At 39.1% G+C, this 21,892-nt stretch overlaps 1 protein-coding gene across 1 annotated transcript; it reads right to left on the bottom strand.

Annotated features, from left to right (window-relative positions):
- Positions 1 to 12,633: 12,633 nt before the first annotated feature.
- Positions 12,634 to 21,878, bottom strand: CLK1 (CDC like kinase 1). Its single transcript, XM_010971883.3, has 13 exons — positions 21,721 to 21,878; positions 20,149 to 20,309; positions 19,515 to 19,743; positions 18,399 to 18,489; positions 17,915 to 17,981; positions 15,812 to 15,928; positions 15,562 to 15,728; positions 14,929 to 15,023; positions 14,706 to 14,835; positions 14,027 to 14,109; positions 13,488 to 13,567; positions 13,124 to 13,214; positions 12,634 to 13,002 (listed from the first exon to the last, which is right to left on the bottom strand). Exons 2-13 carry the CDS (start codon positions 20,307 to 20,309, stop codon positions 12,859 to 12,861), a joined length of 1,455 nt encoding a protein of 484 aa, XP_010970185.1. The 5' UTR covers positions 21,721 to 21,878; the 3' UTR covers positions 12,634 to 12,858.
- Between the last annotated feature and the right edge of the window lie 14 nt (positions 21,879 to 21,892).

Below are 21,892 nucleotides of genomic sequence, written 5' to 3'. Positions count from 1 at the left end.
GGTTTATATAGGTCAGTCTTCTTTTTTAATTTTTTATTTTTTTGTAAATTCCATGTTAATACCTGGTGATAACTGTATGTTATGCGTTCAGATGTCTCTGCTGTATAAGCATTAAATAATTGCTCTTTTCATTCTCATGACTCCCAAACTGTAAACACCTACACGAAATTCTGATGTATCGGAAGCCACATTAACATTTCTGCAACAAATCATTGCATGTTACTGCAGTACAAAGTGTACCCTGTTTATTATATACTGTGTATAGTGAAAGAGTGTGTAGTCTTCGAGAACTACATTATGATCTTTGTCTGATCATAGAGTTTTATCCTTCATAATGATAAAGTAGTGTTTACTTACTACAGTGTTTGGTAAATGGGTAAGTCACCTGTGACCGTGTAGTGTAAAGAAAGGGAATGCTTCCTAAAAAGACTTAAAAGATTTTCATTTTGAATTTTAAGTGGCAGTTTGAAACAGCTACTAGTGCCAACTCATGGCCTCAAATATGTAATTCTTGGTACACATGTTAAAACTGTACTTGTAATTATGATTGGATAAATGTTGATTGATTTTCCTAACTTGGTGTCAGTTTCTAAGGATAAGCCTCCTCTCAGATGCCATAATTAAATGTGTGTTTAGAGCTGATTACAAGTTTCTTAATTATTCTGGGAGCATTGTCCTAGAGACATTTATTATGTTCTTATGAAAACTCCAAATACCAAAAATGTCACAGGATATTTTGACATAACATAATGATGGTGGGGAAAGGAAATGCATGTGACTAATTTACTTCTAATTCAGTGTTTCTTAAAGCTTTTTCTCATCAATCCCACCACCGAAGCCTTTTAAAAACTTTTTTTTAATAGTGCCCCAATAAATTTTAATACAGGTAAGCTGTATATGTATTGTATCTGCTTTATACATGAAAAGAGTAAGGTTTTATTGTCCTAGTTGGGGGTGAAACCACCCCCATTCAGAATGCATGCCCTAATATATCTTTTTTTAAAGGGGAGAGGACCTAGTGATAAACTTTTGCATTGGCAGACATACTTTATGTGTATCCAAATCCTGAAGCATTTTTTTCTGCCAGAGTCACTGGCAAATAGAGGAAGTTTGTCTTCTGCCAGTCACCGTCTTTTAACAGTTAGGCTCTACACCCTTCCCACCACAGGGAAGTCAGACATGGCATTTCCCATTGGCTTTGGAGGTCTTGACAGATTCTTACTTGATTATAAATGGATCATAAACAGAATCATTCAGGTTCCTTCTCATCTATGAAAGTCAGTTAAAATCGTAGGCAAATGGTTTGTTCTAATTGAAGTTCTTGGTTATAACACTGATAAATGGTATTGAAATTTTACTGGTGAGTCTGCTGTCACAGTCAAGTAGGCTGATGGCAGGAACTGATAAGAACTGTTGGTTGGCTTTAAATGTAACATAAATGCCAAAAGTTTTAGTGTATATTATTATTTAGACTACTGAATTACCTCTGTAAAAATGTCCTCAGATGCTACTTACAGGTGCCATGTAAAATAGGCTAATAAGCATTTCTGTGAAAATTCTGGTAAACTGCCATGCTGATTTATTCATGTAAAGTATTAGTCCTCTAGTGTTGATGTAGAGTATGTCTATTCAGCCTACTGAGGCCTAACGGTTTAAAATACATTAAGAAGTAAGTAGGCTTTATTTAAGCGGAATCCAGAAGATATGATAAATGCTTTTGACGTAAATAATGAATTTATAATTGGCCTCTGTCTAAAAACTTGAATTGCAGTGGATTTGTGCCTGAACACAATCTTACACAAAATTGTATGAAACTTGGTGTGGATCAGAAAGGCTTCCCTACTCCCTTTCCCTCCCCATTTTTCCCTCTAACTATGGACTATTAGCGGCCACATCAAATCCAGGCATTTTAATTTTCCAATACACTTATAATGCTTTTATCCTTATTCTAAGACTATCGTTTCACTGCTTAATGAATTGAAAAAAACAGGATACTTTACAAATTCACGCAATCACTGTCAATTTAGTAACTCCTCCCAAGCTCAACTGCTTGTGCCTGTTTAGTGCTCTAGAGACAGTGGCAACAACTGCTCAGTCCTCTGCTTTGTAGACTATCTAGAGGGACCAATATCTTGTTAAACTATAGTATGTTCAGAATGTTTATGGTTGTATTAGTGCAGGTTTAGGAACTATGCATTAAGTGTGTGTAATGAATTTGGGGTGCTACAAAGTTATCAAATATAATAGAGCTGTTTCATTTCAGGGAATTTCCAGTCAGTGTAACCATTTTTAAATACCTTAGGATGAAAATAGTTTAAACCATTTTTTAAGCTGAAATCCTGAAGGCTGTGCTTCAAGTTGACTCACAGGTAAACCTATGGGGAAATAAGTGACTCACTTACAGACTGAAGCCTCTGTTACTTCAGAAAGATGTTCTACATTCTGTGGCATCTTAAGAATAAAATATTATCTCTGTAAATACACCTCATTTCCATTCTAGTTAGGACTGATGGATCCTGGCATGGCAAACAGCTGAAGAATGAAGAAAACTGGATAGCTGATAATCCAGCTAGTGCTTGGCTCTCTGGACAACCTCAAGTACAGCCACCCAAGCCAGTGATTACATTGCTGCATTATTTCTGTTTAACTGTGAAATCTGCTTCTTATCTGTACCCTTGAAATTGAATAAAATTTCATGAGACTCCTTATTAATGTAAAGAGAAAAGCAATGTTTTGCATTGGTTGTATACTAAAAACCTGAGTGCAGGATTGAGTTAAGGCTCAGTAAATCCTGGTCCTTTCTGATTTGCCTTGGTATTAAAATACCATCAAACAATTTCTTCTCCTCCAGACCACGTTTGCTTTTGTTTGGTTCATGTGTACTTCAAACTTACCCAAATGTACACATTCAAAAAATGCCAGTGTTTTACTTAATAAAATAGTAATGCCATCTTCCCTCTCAGAAAGCTTCAAGTCCCTTTTCCTTTCAGCCCTCACATCTAACAGATCAAGTCCTGCCCATTCCAGTTAAGAAATGACTTCTCTCCGGTGCCACCACCTGAATCCAAGCCAACATCTATTAACAACCTCGAAGCCCCAGATTCCTGAACCCTCTGACATGGCACGAGTGGCCCACTCTTGCTAGAGTAAAGGGCAGTGCCTTACGTTTTCCCTGACAACCATAAAGAGGCCTCACGTAAAGGGTAGGATCAGACAGGTGGTAACTGGAAGTATTTGGAGCTGCACTTCGCACTGTTGAGGAGTCATTGGGACAGTTTTATAGTTAACCTAGGCTACGAGGGTATGTGCTTGGAAAGAGGATGTGCAGTCCTAAGTCAGGATTTATGAATAAGTAACTAGTCTCATGGGTGCCAGGAATACGTCAGTGAAGCTCTTCATCATTGTTTGGAGACTAGCAGAGCATAAGAGGCCACCTGGACCTGATGATCATCAAACAATATCTATTAACTACAGAGCCCGTGATGACAGATAAGAGATATGACACAGTACAGCCCCAGGCAGGGTCAATGGAAGGACAGGAGAGCTGAACAAGCCTGAGATGGCATCAGTTATGCTAACAGCCTTACAGCATGGTACTGGAAGTTTCCACGCAGAGAAGGATGTTGTGGGAAGGCCTCCACCGGAGTGTTGGGCATGGATCTCTCCAGGTCTGCAGCAAGGCCATGCTGTCTGTAGCAGAGAACTAATCACGGTTTGAAAAGTGGCTTCTGGCATGCAACTGAGTCCGAGGAGACAGTGAGCACCTGAACATGAGACGTCAAGGTGCTCTGTGACCAGAGCTGCCCACCCTGAGCACCTGTTCTCAGACACTCGCATCCCCAGGCCCAGACCCAGTCATGAGGTCAGTGATTTCATAGGAACCTGGGCCAGACCTGCCTGCTGGTTTTGGAAGGTCTCCTGGGGAGGTAGGGGCGGCTATGGTTCACCCTGCGGACATAAAACCTGGTGGAGGACATTCCGGGAATGTTAATCTATGTGAGCTTTCCTGGAGGCTGACATCTCGCTTAGGTCATTAGCACCAAGACCTAGCCCCACCCAACAGCCTGTAGGAGTAAGAGCGGGAAGCCTCAGGCCAAACAACACACTGGGTGGGAACGCAGCCCCACCCAGCAGCAGGCTTCCTGAGCCACAAACGCCTCTAGACACAGCCCTACCCACCAGAGGGCCAGGACCAAGCTCTACCCAGCAGTTGGGCAGGCAGCATCTTGGGGCTTCTTCCTTCCAGTACTGGAATCCGTCTGGGGAGCCTGATGTGGGGCTCAGAACTCTCACTCCTGTGGGAGGGCCTCTGTGACTTAATTATCCTTCAGCTGTGGATTGCCCACCCGGTGGGTATGGGGCCCAGTTATATCAAGAGCACGTCCCTCCTACCGTCCTGCTGTGGTTCCCTCTTTGTTTCCAGTTGAAAATGTTTTTTGCAAGGTTCCAGCCTTTTTTTTTTGATGGTTGTTTAGCAGTCAGTTGTGGTTTTGTTGTAGTCACCAGGAGAGGTGAGCTTGTGGTCCTACTATTCCACTATCTTGATCAGAAATCAGCAATTCATTATCTCTAATCTCCAAGGTATGTTTGTCATTAAGTCATTCTTTAGAGTGACAGTCAGGAAGCCCTGACTGTGCAGAAGCATGAAGGTTTTCATGGAGCATTGTCTTCCAACACAATCTATGGACAGGATCCATTTCGAGCAGGTCCACGGAGCACAAGTAGGTCACATCATGGACCTACGTTGCACCAGCTCTTCTCTCTCATCTCATACCTTTGGTCTTGGTGTGGTGAAGGGAGGGAGTGAGCAGGTGTTCCAGGCCTGTCGTGGACAGGCCAGATCAGTAGGTTGGTGTAGCTGAAAATGGACTGCTTTTGCGTTATAGTCCCACTCAGGGGTGGCTCTGAAAGATAGTGGTGAGGGAAAACTCTCCCAGGGGGCAGAGCTTTGAGTTGTCTACCTGGTCATTAGCATGTTTTAGAGACAAAAGTGGCCTGATGTATGGATATATATGTATATGGACTCCTGAGCATCAGGGGCAAATAAATTAGTGGGTAAGTCAGGGGCCTGAAAGGAATAAAATGGAAAGAAGGGAGACAAAAAGGCCTGGAGAAAAATCATGTGGATACCTCAAAAGTGCAGGAATGCAGTTTAGAGCTGAGTAGGGCCACTTCAGATTCTCCAGGGATTGAATAACACTTACAAATGGTAAAAGCTAATGTTTAATAAACACTTACGTTAAAAAAAAAAAAAAAGCATGTGGATAGACTGACGGGAGTGGGCTGGAGAGGATATCCCACAATAAAGAGAATATCACAATAAAGTGACTCACAATAATTTTTTGGTTTGCCAGTAAGTATACACGTTTACACTATACCATAGTCTATTTAAAGTGTGCAACAGCATTATGTCTAAAAAAACAATGTACACACCTTAATCAGAAAACACTTACTACTGGGAGAGTGATGATGAGGTGGTGCGGAGAGCATGGGAAAGCATGTGAAGGCACTCTCCATAGCAGGCAGAAGTGGGGACAGAGGAAGAGCTTGTGACTGGGGCAGTGAAAATAAATGATTGGCTCTTATCAATCACTTACACCAAAAAACAAAACACTTTACTACTAAAAAACGCTAACCATCATCTGCACCTTCTGTGAGTCGTTGTCTTTTTGCTGGTGGAGGGTCTTGCCTCAGTGTTAACGGCTGCTGACTGATCGGGGTGGTGGTTGCTGAAGGTTGGGGTGGCTGTGGCAATTTCTTAGGATAAGAAAATAAAGTTTGCCAGGTCAATTCACTCTTCCTTTCACTAACAATTTCTCTGTAGCATGCAGTGCGCCGTTTGATAGCATTTTACCCACAGTATAACTTCTTTCCAAATTGGAGCTGATTCTCTCAACCTCTGATACTACTTTATCAACTAAGTTTATATAATATTCTAAATCCTTTGTTGTCATTTCAATGATCCTCACAGCATCTTCACCAAAAACAGACTCCATCTCAAGAAACCACTCTGCTCATCCATAGGAAGCACCTCCTCATCCGTTTTAAGTTTTACCATGAGATGGCAGCAATTCAGTCACATGTTCAGGCTCCACTTCCAATGCTTTTATTTTCACCACATCTGCAGTTATTTCCCCCACTGAAGTCTTGAGCCCTTCGATGTCATCCAGGAGAGTTGGAACCAACCTCTTCCAAACTCCTGATAATGTTGAATTTTTGACCTCTCTCCATGAATCACAAATGTTCTTAATGGCATCTAGAATGGTGAATCCTTTCCAGAGAGTTTTCAATTGACTTTGCCCAGATCCATCAAAGGAATCACCATCTATGGCAGTTACAGCCTATTACTTCTTAAATAATAAGAGTTGAAAGCTGAAATTACTCCTTGGTCCATAGGCTGCAGAATGGATGCTGTTAGCAGGCATGAAAACAATATTCATCTTGTACATCTCCATCAGAGCTCTTGAGTGACAAGGTGCATTGTCAATGAGCAGCAGTATTTTGAAAGGAATCCTTTTTTTCTGAGCAGTAGGTCTAAACAGTAGGCTTAAAATTTTCAGTAACTGTGTTATAAAACAAATGTGCTGTCACCCAGGCTTTGCCGTTTCATTTATAGAGCACAAGCAGAGTAGATTTAGCATAATTCTTAAGGGCCCTAGGACTTTCAGAATGGTAAATGAGCACTGACTTCAACTTAAAGTCACCAGTTGCATTAGCCCCTAACAAGAGAATCAGCCTGTCCTTTGAAGCTTTGAATCCAGGCACTGACTGCTACCTATTAAAATCCCAGATGGCGGCTTCTTCTAAGGTAAGGCTGTTTGCATCTAACACTGAAAAAGTTATCGCTTAAGGTAGCCTCCCACCTTCCTTAACGATCTTAGCTAGATCTTAACTTACTGCAGTTTCCACATCAGCACTTGCTGCTTCACCCTGCACCTTTGTTATGGACGTTGCTTCCTTCCTTAAACCACATGAACCAACCTTTGCTAGCCTCAAACTTTTTTTCCTGCAGCTTCCACATCTCTTTCAGCCTTCACAGAATTGAAGGGAGTTGGGCTTTGGCTGGATTAGGTTTTGGTTTAAGGGAATGTAGCGGGTTTAATCCTCTATTCAGGCCACTTAAACTTTCTCCATTTCAGCAATAAGGCTGTTTCGCTTTCTTCTCATTCGCGAGTTATAGCACTTACAATTTCCTGCATGAACTTTTCCTTTGCATTCACAAATTGGCTGGCTGGCGCAAGACGCTTAGCTTTTGGTCTGTCTCAGCTTTTGACATGCCCTCCTCACTAAGCTTAATCATTTCCACCTATTGATTTAAAGTGAGAGATGTGCAACTCATCTTTTCATTTGAACACTTAGAGGCCATTATAGGATTATTAATTGGCCTAATTTCAAAATTGTTGTGTTTCAGGGAATAGGGAAGGAAGGCCCGAGGAGAGGGAGAGAGATGGGAACGTCAGTCCATGGAGCCATCAGAACACTTACCAATTAAGTTTGCCATCTTATGTGGGTGCGGCCTGTGGCTCCCCAGAACAACTACAATAGTAACATCAAAAATCACTGATCACAGGTCACTATAAAAATATGATAATAACGAAAAAGTTTGAAAATTGTGATAATGACCAAAAGGTGACACAGACACACAAAGTAAGCAAATGCTGTTGGAAAAATGGCGCCCACAGACCTGCTCGCCACAGGGTTGCCACGTTCAGTTTCTAAAAATCACATTGTTTATTTTAGGCTTCGTGTTATTGCACAATTAATAGACTACAGCATAGGGTAAATACAACTTTTATATGCACTGGGAAACTGAAAGCTTTATTGTGACATTCATTTTATTGCAGTGGTCTGGAATTGAACCCAGAATACCTCTCTGAAGTATATCGACAATGAAGCAATCCTGCCTCTCCCAGCCAGCATGGTATAGAAGCCGAGTGTGGAGCCAGAACTCCACTGGGCACAGCAGTGATGAGAAGGCCTTCCCCAACCCTGGGTGTTAACAGAAGCCAGGTGGAGGTCCTGGACTTCCACCCCCCAAACTGGCAGTAATGAGGTGGTGCCCCCTCTTTTCCCACCAGGATGGTGTCAGAGGAGACCTCGTAAAATAGAATACTTAAATAAGATCCAGAGTCTCATAACACAAATGCCAAAAATGACCAAGTTTCAATGAAAAAAAATCACTTATCATATCATGAATCAAGAAAACCCCAACTTGAATGAGAAAAGATAAACAACAGATACCATGATAACACAGATCTTGGAATTATCCAATAATGATTTTAAAGCAGTCATCATAAAAATGCTGCAGTGAGCAATTACAAACACACTTGAAACAAATGGAAAACTAGAAATTCTCAGCAAATAAAAAGGAGACATAAGGAGGAACCAGATGAAATTTTGTTAACTGAAAAACACACTGGGGGAAAATCCTCAGTGGATAGGCTAAACACAGAAAGGGGTGGGGGGAATGAGGAAAGAACTCATACTCTTGAACAATACAAATTATCCAAACTGAGTAATAAACACAATGGATGGGGGGTTGGTGGGGGATGACCAGAGGGTCAGGGATCTGTGACACCATAATAAAACATCTAGTATTCATGTCACTGACATCTCAGAAAGGAGAAAAACCACAAGGCTGAAAATAGTCAAAGAAACATGGCTGAAAACTTCCCAAATTTGACCTATATATTTGAGAAGCTGAGTACAACCAAATAGAAAAAACCGTAAGAATTATACAGCATGACACATCAAACTTCTGAAAATCCAGCCACCCACTGCCCTTTTTTGTAAATAGTTTCATTGGAATACAGTAACATTCATTCACAAAGTGGTCCAGCTCCAAGGAAAGGGTTTTTTTCCCCACTCTATTGGAAAACTTACAACATATACAAGAAAAAAAAAAAAAAATACAGTGAACCCTTACTGATCCATCACCCAGTCTCAATTATTATCTCATGGCCAATCTTGTCTGTGCTCACCCCAACTGCTTCCTCCAACTCCCTTGGATTTTTTTTTGAAGAAATACCAAGATACCATAACTTTTCTGGGAATCCTGTTCTGTGGCCATTGAAAGGGAAACAGTTTTCTCTCTTCTACTGCGAGAATATAAGCCAGGGGCTGCAGCCAACCATTCTTGCAACCATGTGGAAACTTCTAGTGACTTTCTATGTCATGCAGAACACAATCAAGCCTTTACTACAACAATCTATAAAACCCTACATGACCTGGCCCCTTTGTTCTAACCTTATCTACTAACATCTTTTTTCAAACACCCATTCAGCTTCAACCACACTGATATCCTTACTGCTGCTCATTGAACATACTAAGGATGCTTCTGCTTCAGAGGCAGTTTCCTCTGTCTGCAATCTTTCCTGGTTTATCTACATGGATCTCTCCCTAACAACTCTGCTCAAATCAAAGTTTATCATCCATTCATTCAACCAACATTTACTGAGCACCTTCTATCTACCTGGCATTGTTACAGGCTCTTGGGACACAGTGAACAAATCAAAACATCTTTAATATCATAGAGTTTACCTTTCAGAGGTGTAAAAATAAATGCCCACAGAGAAAAATAAAACAGAGAAGAGGCATATGGATGGTCTTGACAAGGGAGATTGTGGCAATATTTCAAGTAGTCAGGGAAAGCCTTACTGAATTAAACACCTGAAGGAGAAAGACTGAGACGTACATATCTATAAAAGGAAGGACAGTACTTGGTAAGTTTGAGGAACAAGGAGACCAGTCAGGACACAGCCCTGCATTAGAGAAGAGACTCAGCAATGCGTTCAGAAAGATGGAGAGACTAACAGATATTAAGGTGATTATAAGGACTTTGGTAAAACTGATACAGAAACACTTGAAGGTCTTGGAGATGAATGACTTGATACTCAAAAGTCTCACTCTGACTCCTAGTAACAGACTGGGAGGAGGTAGGGTGGATGATTCTGTTGATGGTGTACATTCTCCACTTCTGCCTTGTCCATACCCCTTTGCTATGTAATATTGTTATACCCTCCCATGTAGATTCTGGGGCCCAGGCATGTTTGTTTCTTTGACCAATAGGGTGTCAGCAAATTGGCTCTGGGACACCATTCCTGAGGAAGCAGGGTAAGCCTCAAAGCCTGAAACTGCCTCTCTTTTAAATTTAGGAAAATACAGGCCCTATAGGTTTGTGTCATCCACTCTAATGTATCTTTCAGTCAAACACATAACCAATGCATTGTGACTCTCAGATGTTAGCTAGCAATTAGTGTAACTGAACATCCAAGTCACCATCGTCAATGGCAAATTACAAAACTCAAAATTTAGGTTACACTATAGTACATAATTTAAGGTACCTAAGTAATTTAAAATATGCCAACAATTTAGGGTCTACTCTTTAAAAAATTCAGAAATCCTCTATATACGTAACCTTGATGTAATTTTTGAGTGGGAAGTAAATTAAGACTATTGCATAGGCCAAAGAAAAATACCAGAATATGCAAAATACCAGTCAAAACATGGGTTCCTTCTCCCAGAACAAGTAGCCTATGTAGATAGGCCACTATTCCAACTGTGCTTTTCATATATTAAACTAATTTCTACTCCTAACTCTGAAGTAAATACTATAATCTGTAATTACACAAGTACAGGAACGCAGAGCTGTAGTGACATTCCAAGGTCCCTCATAAGGGCTAGATTTGAACCTAGGCAGTTTGGCTCTGGAGTTGGGAGCCTTGTCTCGGCAACAAGTATAGCATGGCCTTCAAATCTGCTTAAAATCTCTCAGCCTTAATATACCTTCCCCTCAACACAAACCCTCTTTTCAAAAAATGGTGCAGGAACTGGATATCTACATGCAAAAAACTTAATCTATAGGCTTAAATCTCCCTCACAAAGATTAAATAGACTTAAATGTAGAAAACGAAACTGTAAGATAACTTAAGAGAAAACCTACACATCTTGGGGATGACACTGACTTTTCAGAAACACCCCCAAAGGCATAATCTATCAAAGAACTGATAAACTGGGCTTCTTAAAAATTAATTTCTATTCCGTGAAATACAATGTCGAGAACAAGCCAAGCCAGACTTCAGGGAAACACTTGTATAAGTTATTAAATGATAAAACATTGTCGTCCAAAATATTCAAGGAACTCTTAGAACTCAACAATAAGAAAATAAACCACCTGATCAAATTATTGTTCACTGCTGGTAGGAATGCAAAATGGTACAGCTACTTTGGAAGACAACTTTGCTGTTTCTCACAAAACTACTCTTACTATTGGATCCAGCAATCGCACTCCTTGATATCAACCCAAAGGAACTTGGAAACTTATGTCCACAAAAAAACCTGCACACAGATGTTAACAGCAAATTTATAGTTGTTAAAATTTGGAAGCAATCAAGATGTCCCTCAATAGGTGAATGGATAAACTGTGGTACATCCAGACAATGGTCTACTGATTCAGTACTCAAAAAAAAAAAAAAAAAAAGGAACTACAGATAATGGAAGATACAATTACTACTGAAAAAGAAAACAAGATGAGGAGTCAGTTTTTGAGTTGAAAACACAGCCCATTCCTCCAGATGGCCTATGAAAATGTTTGAATGCTACTTGTCTAAAATGGCCAGAATCTTAATCAAGGAATGGAGTTTTAGAATTTGCAACCAGAATTCTTTAGTTCCAGATAGTCCTGTCTAGTACACAACTTTTTCACTGGACCAAAACACCTTGAAAAATACATGCCTGTATAGGTTGTGTAAAAGATATTTATGACAAACACAATAATGAAGGGATAAAGACAAACTAAACAGGAATGTTTCAGAAGACACTGGGATAAAACAGCATTAGATAGTAATGCTAAATCTTTATTATGGAAAACATTCCAAGCTCACTTGAGTTTTGAAGAAGTATAAAATAATTTGTTGAATGAAAAGTTGCCATTATTCTACACGGTGATTTTGGGATAAATTATTTTTTAAAAGTGTGTGTGGGGAGCACTACCAAAGTTTAGATCTTGCAAGCACCTTTCCAGAATTTTAAAATAAACTGTAAACTAAAAAGAAATGAGCTGTAAAGCTATGAAGACATAGAGGACCCTTAAATGCGTATTACTCAAAAAGTGAAAGCCAGTCTGAAAAGACCACATATGGTTGTGATTCCAACTATGTGACAATCTGGAAAACGTAGAACTATGAACATTAAAAACTTCAGTGGTTGCCTTCGGTTGGGAGTGAGGGGAGGATGAACAGAAGGGATTTTGAGAGCAGTGAAAACACCCTGTGAACTATAATGCTGGATACATGAGGGAGGTTGATAATGGGGAAAGGCTGACCGTGTATGTGGAGCAAGAGGTATATTGGAAATCTCTGTATCTTCCTCTCAATTTTGCTGTGAAACTACAAATACTCCAAAAAGAAGTATTAAATATGAATAGGAATAAAGGGAGAACAAAATTTCCTTGGCTAATCTTTAGTTCTTTGTATCCTAAAACTTAGTTTCATTACATTGCGTTTAGAGAAGGGGTAAGTCCTAAAATGGAATCAAAGGGGAGTATTTTCAAAAACCTCCAAGAAAGAGACACACCACCATTCTCATAATAACAGAGGTAGAATAAAAATGGTGCTAAAAACTGTGTAATTCATATAAATTTCATAAGCACAAATTTATTCTCAATAAATCAGGTTATACAGTAATTACTGAAAAAGATGTTCATTATTTCGCTATTTACTTAAATCAAGTCATCCAAACAAAACACGGCAATACAAAAATGTAGAAATTTACAAAAACTGTACAAGATAACTTAATAGTTAAAAATTAGACTGATACAGTCCATACAATCTCTTTTAAGAGCGCGGAACAATTAAAGATTTATATAGTCTTTTTAAGGGGGCAAAAGAAAGGATGCTTTAAGGCTTCTTTAAGAGTAATCCTTTTAGCTGGATCATACTCCAACATTTTCTCAATGAGGTCAAAGAGAAGCTCATGTTCAGCATCCTGAGAAAGCATAAATTCCTGAAAGGAAAAGAAATACAGTCAATAGCCTTTTCTACTACCATTTACTGTAATTTCATTTCTACCCCGTTAAGAGGGGTAACTCAAGGTTTTGACCATTTAAGCAAAAACCCAGGCTTACCTTCAGGGGTTTACAGCGCCTTGAAACGTATCTGCCAGCAGAACTGTGTTCATCCCAGTCTAAGCGATCATGATGGAAGTATTTACGTTTCCTAAGAGTAAGTCAATATCCATTCTGAGTGTATGAGTGCTGAGAATGAAAACTTAACAACATCTAGCAAAGGTGACTGATCTATCAATTAAATCAACACCTTTCCAGAGATTTAAAAAGCAGCACAGAAGTATTAACAGGCTTCCCCAGCAAGGTAGTCTACTATTTAAAAGTGATAAAGCATTAGGTCTGACTTCACTGTGTTATAAAGTTCTGACCAGAACACTTGAGCAAGTAGTATTAATGATAGCACTTACTCTTAAATAAGACATACCTGGTTTTCTGTATCATATGTTTTGGTAAAGGTCCAAGAATCCTTTCCATCATTGCCAAGTGTTCCTTACTATCATGTGTCTAAAATAATAAAGAAAAGTTTTTAATTATCTCTACTTGCACACTACACTTTGTTCTTATTTAACAGAGCTGCTAAATTTTTAGTCCATAGATTATTACAAGTCACAAGGAAGGTGATCGCTGAAAAAAGGCATACCTTTAGCAAGTTATACAGCACAAGAAAAAATTAAGGCCTACAGAACAAGTTCACCAATAACTTCCCTAAATAAAACAAATGTAATGTACTGCAATATACTGAGAAATGTTTTAAATAAAATGATAAATTATGAAGGAAATACAAATGCCCAACAGTGTCAGATGACATGAGATTTTTACTTCTTTGTATTTATCCACAATTGATAGTCTTTAACAAGGAAGAAAAAAGCATGACCTAAATGTGTGTACTTTGTGTTAAAGTGTTCATTCATATAATAGCAATTTACTTTTGCAAAGCCACTGAAACAGATCATTGTCACTTACTGGAAATACTGTAAATCCAAGGTAATATTCAATAAGAATACATCCTATACTCCAGACATCGCACGGCTGGGACCATCCTAGAGCTGCAAATCAAACCAAACTGTTAATGAAAAAATCCTCAATACTTCTCAACAACATGTTTTTAAAAAGTATATAATCTGATGTTTGAGCTGGAAAGAACCTAAAGGAATCACTTAATCCAAGTTTAAACATAATACAGTAGCATAGGATATAATTAGGGCTCTGGAGACATTTGATTTCAAGTCCCAAACCTGGCACACTCTTCTGGGAGTATTGATTAAGGAAAAGCATTTTTTTCCTGAGCCTCCACTTCCTAATTTATAAAATGGGAGCCATCTATACCACATGAAGACTGACTAGACAGACATGAAGTGTATGGAATATAACAGGCATTAAATGGTTATGTTTTAAAATCCCACCACATATTACAAACAGGCAAACTAAATTCTAGAAAGGTTAAGCCACTTACTCAAAGTCCTAGGGCTATCTGGAACAAATAAAGAGTTTAAAATCCTTAATGTGTTTTATTATACTAATCCCTAAAAGGGAAAAAGATAAAGTCCCACAAAGAATAAAATGTAGAACTGTAAATAAATTTTAAAGTCAGCTTCAATAAAGACATATACTGGTTCTCAAAGCACAATTAAGAAATACTTACCTAAAATAACTTCAGGTGCCCTATAATGTCTTGTAGACACCAGTGTACTGTGATGTTCATCATCGTATGTTGCACTTCCAAAGTCTACAACTTTAATATCTGGATTTATTAAAGTGCGTTCATCACGTTTCTGAAAATCATAAATGATGATTAAAGATGCATAATACTAAGAAGGCATAAAACACTCATTTGGAACTGTGAAGACAAAACATCAAAGACTCACCATTTTGGGATTATACGCCTCTGTGTAGTCAGATTGTACAAATAAGATGTTTTCAGGCTTTAAATCTGTGTGAGTCAACTTATTACTGTGCAGAACTGAGAACAAAACAGAGTAAGTTCCTGTATTATAAAAGTCAAAACCAGAAAACCTAACCTAACAAAACCCCAAAGCCTGGTAACAAAAATCCTCTCTGGATGCCTTCTCACATGTCCAAAGAAGTGGTCAACATTCAACAGCCCGCTAGAAAACCATCAGGACCAAATAAAATCCGCCACCCTTCTAAAAAATTAGTTCACTGACAGTTAACTGCTTAAAAAGTGAAGAAAGAAGTATCCTTCCCTTCTGAAGCTGAGATTTGTCTTTCCTTAATTTTAACTCACTGATTCTAGATTATTTTTTTTAGAAACCAGAAAGGCTAAATGACAGTCTTAGACACAACAATATTACTCAATGAAATGCAATAAACTTACCAACAGTTTTGTAATCAACACCACCTTTCTCCTACCTACTCTTAAGCCAGGCTTCCAAGTCCTATATGTTAGACCTTATTTTTTCCTTAAAGATCCAAATTGATCTGGCATTAAAATCAGTCTCAGTAAACTCAAGTTTCTAGAATATATGCCAAGTACTTACAATTCACAGACTTGCATATCTGATAAGCCATCTTCCTGATATGATCCAGTCGAAACGGCAGAAAACCATTTTCCTTAATAAAGTCATACGTACTAAGTCCTAGTAGTTCAAACACAATGCAAACGTGACCATGATGCTCAAACCACTCCAACATCTGGACACAGCGGCTATAAACACATGAAAAACAACTGAGTACAGCCTCTCGCAATTCCAACTGAGGCCATTTTTGAAATTTTATTTTGATACTTACAATGCACTGCTGGGGTCTGTTGTATTTAAGTGTTCCAGAACTTGTATTTCTGAGCGAGCGGCTTCACAATATCTATCCACATTTTTAACTATTTTTACTGCCACATGCCTACCTCCCCTGTTAAAGAGAGTAAGTCCAAGTTAGAAAAATGATAAAGATAATATCCAATTCCATTTCTCTTATCACTCTTCAAACTCTACTACTACTTCTCTGACCCACTTTTTAAAATTTATGGTGTAGCATTCAGTTTCGTCTGATTATATGTAAGTACTCTAACTTCAAGTCAATGTTAAGAAACTAGAATGATCTTCGGGCATTTGGTAGGGTCAACATGTCAATACATGTTGAATGACACAAATTTCTTTCATCAGACCACCACTCACATGATGTCCTTTCAACTAGGTATCAATAGCTTTAACTTCACAATATTGGGATAGTATTGTTGCCAACAGATGCAACCGGTGTTCCAGGTTCTTGTCCCGTCCCAGAAAGAATTCAGAGACAAGATGTAGTGGTTAAAAAGGTAAAGTGAGGATTTATTAAAAGATGGACAGTACACTCTCAGGGGGAGAGCGGGCAGACTCAGGTGAGTGGCTGCCCTAAGTTTCTTTGGCAAGTTAGCTACATAGGGTGTAAAAATGAATGGGCAGAATATTCACTGGGGAGGGAAGGGTTTGGGATCGTATTCCCTGATTATCATCCCAACTCCACCTTCCCAAAGGGAGGAGGGATTTTTGTCCTTATTTAGTCTGGATTGGAAGTGTCAAGGCATCAGTGCATGATGGGTACATCTGATCTGCAAGGCTAATTTTATTGAAATGAGGGCATAATGAGCAAAAGGTTACATTCTGACACTAGAAATTTCTGCCTTTTCTCACCTTTCTTTGTTCTTCTCCAGGCCACTAGTCACCCCAAAAAGCATGATCCCTTATCAGCCCCAAGGCTCCTGCTTTTCTTTGTCTGCCCAAGGATCCCTGCTGCTTACATGATGTGTGGTTTCCTGCATTTGGCTTGTGTCCCTCCTTTCTGCCCAATTCCTGCCATTTGGCCTGTGTCCTCCTTTCTCTGCTCATACCTAGCTATCTGCCTGCTCTAACGGTATCACCTCTATTGACATTCAAACTAAGACTTAAAACAAATGTACATAAAACAGTTTCCTCTTACAGTACCAATCACTGGCAAATATTTCAATCTTTCTTTGGTCCAGGTTACCAAACTGGGAGCAAAGTTTAAAGCTCTAGTTCTCAGAACCTTATCAACCAATGGTAGGAAACCTCTTCTAGTAATTCATTTACAAAAGCTTTGCCATTCCAAATGGGAAAAAAATTCAAACAAGAAATTTAGAGAAAAAATTTCTTACACTATCTTATTTTTTAACATTTAAAAAAAAAACTTTAAGTATAGTTAGTCCACAATGTTGCCTCAATTTCTGGTGTACAGCACAATGTTTCAATCATACGTCTGTTTCAATCATTTATTTGTTTTCGTATTCTTTTTCATTACTTTTTCATTCAAACAAGTATAAACTTGTTTATCTATTCTTATACTATCTTAAGAAACTTCATTCAGAAGTCTGAAGGGCATAAAAAGTTAAAACTTGTGACATCAAACAAAAGAGTTCTCAGCCCTAGATGTATCATCAGGATCAACTACGTTACTTTCTAAAAATAAAGGTTCCTAGGTAACTACCCTGAAGGCTGGTTCAATGCCTGGGGTAAGCAAAGCTCATGGACTCCTAACATAAAACAAAGGCTGAAAACCACTGATCTAGGAAAAAAACAAAACAAAAACAAACAACAGCAAAAAAAAAAAAAAAAAAAAAAAAAAAGGCCTTAACAATGTCCTAGTAGGACAACAAAATACTTCTTGAAACAAAATCTGTTCTCAGCTTGAAATTAGAGGCTTACACATACTATTAATAGCTACTGCTCAAAATACAACAGGCTAGTAACTTTTACTGGGAGTTTGTTACACCTAAGTCAAAAACCACAGCTAAAAGGATACAATGACATGTCTAATTTATGGTCAGACTATATCCTGAAGCTAAATTAATTTTCTATACTGTTCACCTTCCCAAGTGCAATCCAAGGCCAGGAAACTTACGCTTTATGATCAATGCACTCCACGACTTTTCCAAAAGCTCCTTCACCTAAAGTATCAACAATTTCATCTAAAAAAAGAAATAAAACTTAGTTATATCAAGAAGTGGAAACAGTTTACTTATAATAAAGGCTATCAAATGCAGATTATTCTAGTTGATACTACAAATTTCCTCATCACTAGACATTTTATTGGTCAACACTGCCAAAAAAAACAAAACAAAACTATTTTTAGGTATAATTCCATTTTTAAGCTAATTTCATTAACTTGATTTACTCTTTTGGAAGTTCTGCATAACAAACATTAAATTTCTAAAGAAAGTAAAAACACAATCCCCCCCCACCAAAAGAAATGGAAAAAAAACAAAAAAAAAAACAAAACAAACAAAAACAGAGAAAGAAAAAAGATTTCCAAATCCCTGAAATCTTAATCTATATAAAGATTATGTTATCTGAAAAGTTAAGAAGTGTTGAAAAATATTCTATACATCTTGCACTTAGTACGTCTCCACTCTGACAGATCAGGTGACCCTCCTCATCATCCTCTACACTCCTGGTTCTTTTCCTTCGGTGACTCTTCTGGAAACGTCAAGTGGGCGGCACCAAGATCATCCAGCCAATCAATATACCCGAGTGAATTCAGGGCAGAATACGAAATTCATTCAGCGGGGAGATATTCAGGCATTCAGATACGCGCCAGGCCACAAACGGTTGGCAGGAGCAATTTCAAATTCAGTCCCCAGAAATTCACAGGGCACATAGTTTATGTTAACAGGAGAAAAACATGGCAAGGAACAGATTTTCAGATAAGATACTCAAAGTGGCAAGGCAACAAAACATAATACAATTGTTCTTTAAAAAAAAAAAATGCTTAGTTGTAGCATTCACTGAAACATAATTTTACGTTTCTAGTGTTCTAATTTAATGTTGCAAAATTGTAGGATGTTTATAATATTTACTTGTCAGAAGTAGACCGTGGCCAAATTAATTTCCTAGCTATCTAAGAAAACAAATATTAAAACAGTAAATAAAATAAAAATCTTAATTTTGGGGAGAAAAAAATATTTGGCACACAATTACACTAAGGTATTTAAAATGTCATCTGAATTTGACCTCCAAATGAACACATAACCCATAATCTTCAAATCTGTTAAGTGGTTTAGTGGGGAAAAAAACTAGAGCACATGCTTTGCCAGAATAATCAGAGGCACGCATAATCCTCAATTATACAAAAATAAAAATCCTATTCCTATTTGTAATAAGACTTTATCAAAACAAATCAGATTTCTTGTAGTACCATAAAAAAATCTTTCAGAATATCTTGTAATCCCTGCTATAAGCTAACCTAAATCAAATTACCTTCACTTTTCCACTGTAACGACAATTAGTTGCCAACTACTAATAAAATCTTACTATATAACTAAACATGTACTGTATTTCAGGAATTTCCTAATCCAATGCACAAACACAGAAAGAATCCTGCAAGTTAAAAATGAGATGACTTCATCTTAAACAGAACTTCCTCAAATGATCAAACACAAATTCAAGTTTTCCTGTTCCACATGGGAAATAAAATTTCCAAAATATTTTAAAAGAGCTCATACCCCATGTGAACGATGATGCGAAGTACTGTGGTGAATTCTGTGTTTGCTTTTATAACTACTTCTGCCACTTCTACCAGAGGACTTGCTACTATGGTTCTGATATCTGCTTTCATGATCTCTATGGCGATGTCCAAGTTCACATCCTTGACTGTAGTCATTTCTGTACTCATCAATGTAGCGTCGACTATGATAATCTTTCTCATTTATGGATCTGCTTTCCAAATAATGGCTAGAAGAAGAAAGTGCTTTGTGTTAACACAAAATATCTTCAAATTCTCAATCTCTTAAAATGCTGATTGATTGATTGATTCAGGTGCTGGGGATTGAACCCAGGACCTTGTGCATGCTTAAGAGTCACTCTAGCACTGAGCTACATCCTCCCCTCCCAAAACAGTACTCTTAATAAAATTTCATGCTTTTCCCACCCAAAAACAAACAGAAAAACCACATACAACTTTGCAACCATCACAAGCCATTATTGGAAACAGAAACCAATGATAATCAGTTTTTAAGTTGATACATTGTTTTAACTGTAAAAATGTATCTTCGCCCCGTTTTACTGAGATACAACCGACATGTAACATGGTAGGAAAAATGCACTTTTATACTGAGACACTTTAAATACCCTCCTTACCTATCAGATGTTTTAGAGTGATTGTATTTGCAGCGCTTGTTCTCCCGTGCACTGCTATGTGATCTCTTCCTTCTTTTGCGACTGCTGCTGCTCCTCCATTTTCCATAATCCCAATCTTTTTCATCCCAATCAGGACAGTAAGTTCTCTTTGAGTGTCTCATCTACAAACAAGACAAGTTTCTCCAGTTAAATTGTAACCCACACGTCAACACTGTTTATCTAACTCCTCCTTGCAAATTAACTGTAGTTGTGACGTTTTAATTGTTCTTTTAAATTTAAGTTCAAAAGTCACTGTCACCTAACCGGAAATCACCGATAAGCCCAATGATTTTGTTGTCCCAAAATCTGGAGCCTTAACTTTATACGTCATGCTCAAATTTATTGGAAGAGTGTAAGGGGGAAAAAACAAAGGAATCTCAATTTATCAACTTTGGGAAAAACCCTTTCCCGGCAGGAACATACATTTATTACACGTAATTCACCCATTTACATGTGTATCCGAAACCTGACTCCAACTTAAACGCAATTTTAATTTTCTTCTTCGCAACAGAACCATCATTATACTTCCTTAAGGGAGGTGAATCAAACTAACAAGGCCTTTCATTATACACGGAAGCCAACCATGGCACTGGTAAAAACCACCACTCCCCAGCACGTCCTATATATAACAAAACCTAGTTTAGCCTAAAAACAACTTACACTATCAATGTGCAAGCCACTTTCCTTTCAGAAAGGTTGCGAACAAAAATGCCCAACAACTTGAAAAAGACATATAAAAACGACTTTTCATCAACTGCAGTACACACGAGAACCATCCGCCCGCCCGGCTCCATCTCGTCGCTGAACACAACTCTGTTATGAAAAGTTCCTACTGTTCCCAAGAAATGGGGGAGGAGAGGCAAATTCCTACGCCTAGAATTCCCGGTCGCCTGACCTCTCCCACCCACTCCTTCAGATGTAACATTATTTCTCTTTCCCCGGGTTCCTAAACCCGATTTTTGTTGACACCACTACGGGCAAAGACACTCGCCGTTTTCCCTCGAACTGTTTAAGACTCAGCATCAGTGGTATCGCTGTCATCTCTCTCTCCATCTGTTAATAAACAAGTTCTCTAAGAGCGTGACCTACACAAATTCCAGAACCCAAGGAAACGCCACCCAGGCCACAACTCGGCCGCCTCCGCCCCGCCGCCATCTTACAGCTCGGCGACAGCTCGGCCGCGGGCGCAGACAACATGGCGCTTGCGGGCGCCCGGGCTCGGCCCTCCCCACTCCCTCTGGGGAAGACGAACATTCGAGAAGCTCTCCCTGCCGAGCAAACCCTGCGACTCCCCTCCGACAGAGTCTGGGGGCGTCGCAATTCGAACAGAAGTTCGCAGCGTCGGGCTCGGCAAAGCATAGAAAGCGAGCAGGCCACCTTTGTGCAGCCAGGGGCGGGGACATGCAGGGGGGAAAGGGGGTCATCGTGCTGGAGACTGCGGGCGACCAACCAGCCTGGAGGGGACCGTCACCAGCGGTCTCGAGGCACAGAAAAGAGGCCCTGACCCCTAGCCCGCTTCCTCTTGTGTCTTACCGTCCTGGCCAAAGACTCCAAGCCCAAGGAGACGATGATTGCAAGACAACAACGGAGAAACCTCAGCCGGCTGCGACGGACTCCAAAACAAGATGGAGCTGACAGCCGCAGCGTCCGAACTCTCCGGGAAAACACGATGACACAGCAAGCGCGTCTCCGCCGCGGGGAGGGG

Source organism: Camelus bactrianus, chromosome 5, assembly GCF_048773025.1.
Source record: "Camelus bactrianus isolate YW-2024 breed Bactrian camel chromosome 5, ASM4877302v1, whole genome shotgun sequence".
NCBI classification, from domain to species: domain Eukaryota; kingdom Metazoa; phylum Chordata; class Mammalia; order Artiodactyla; family Camelidae; genus Camelus; species Camelus bactrianus.
The sequence above is the reverse complement of the archived record's forward strand: the minus strand, read 5'-3'. Positions and strand labels throughout refer to the sequence as shown.

What these genes read in the sequence shown, in the direction of transcription:
- CLK1 (XM_010971883.3), bottom strand. Translation starts at nt 20,309, where the DNA reads ATGAGACACTCAAAGAGAACTTACTGTCCTGATTGGGATGAAAAAGAT. An exon ending in CGCATCATCGTTCACATGGG is followed by an intron (nt 18,490 to 19,514) that starts GTATGAGCTCTT and finishes TGACGTTTCCAG; the next exon opens with AAGAGTCACCGAAGGAAAAG. An exon ending in GAGTGCATTGATCATAAAGC is followed by an intron (nt 15,929 to 17,914) that starts GTAAGTTTCCTG and finishes TCTCTTTAACAG; the next exon opens with GGGAGGTAGGCATGTGGCAG.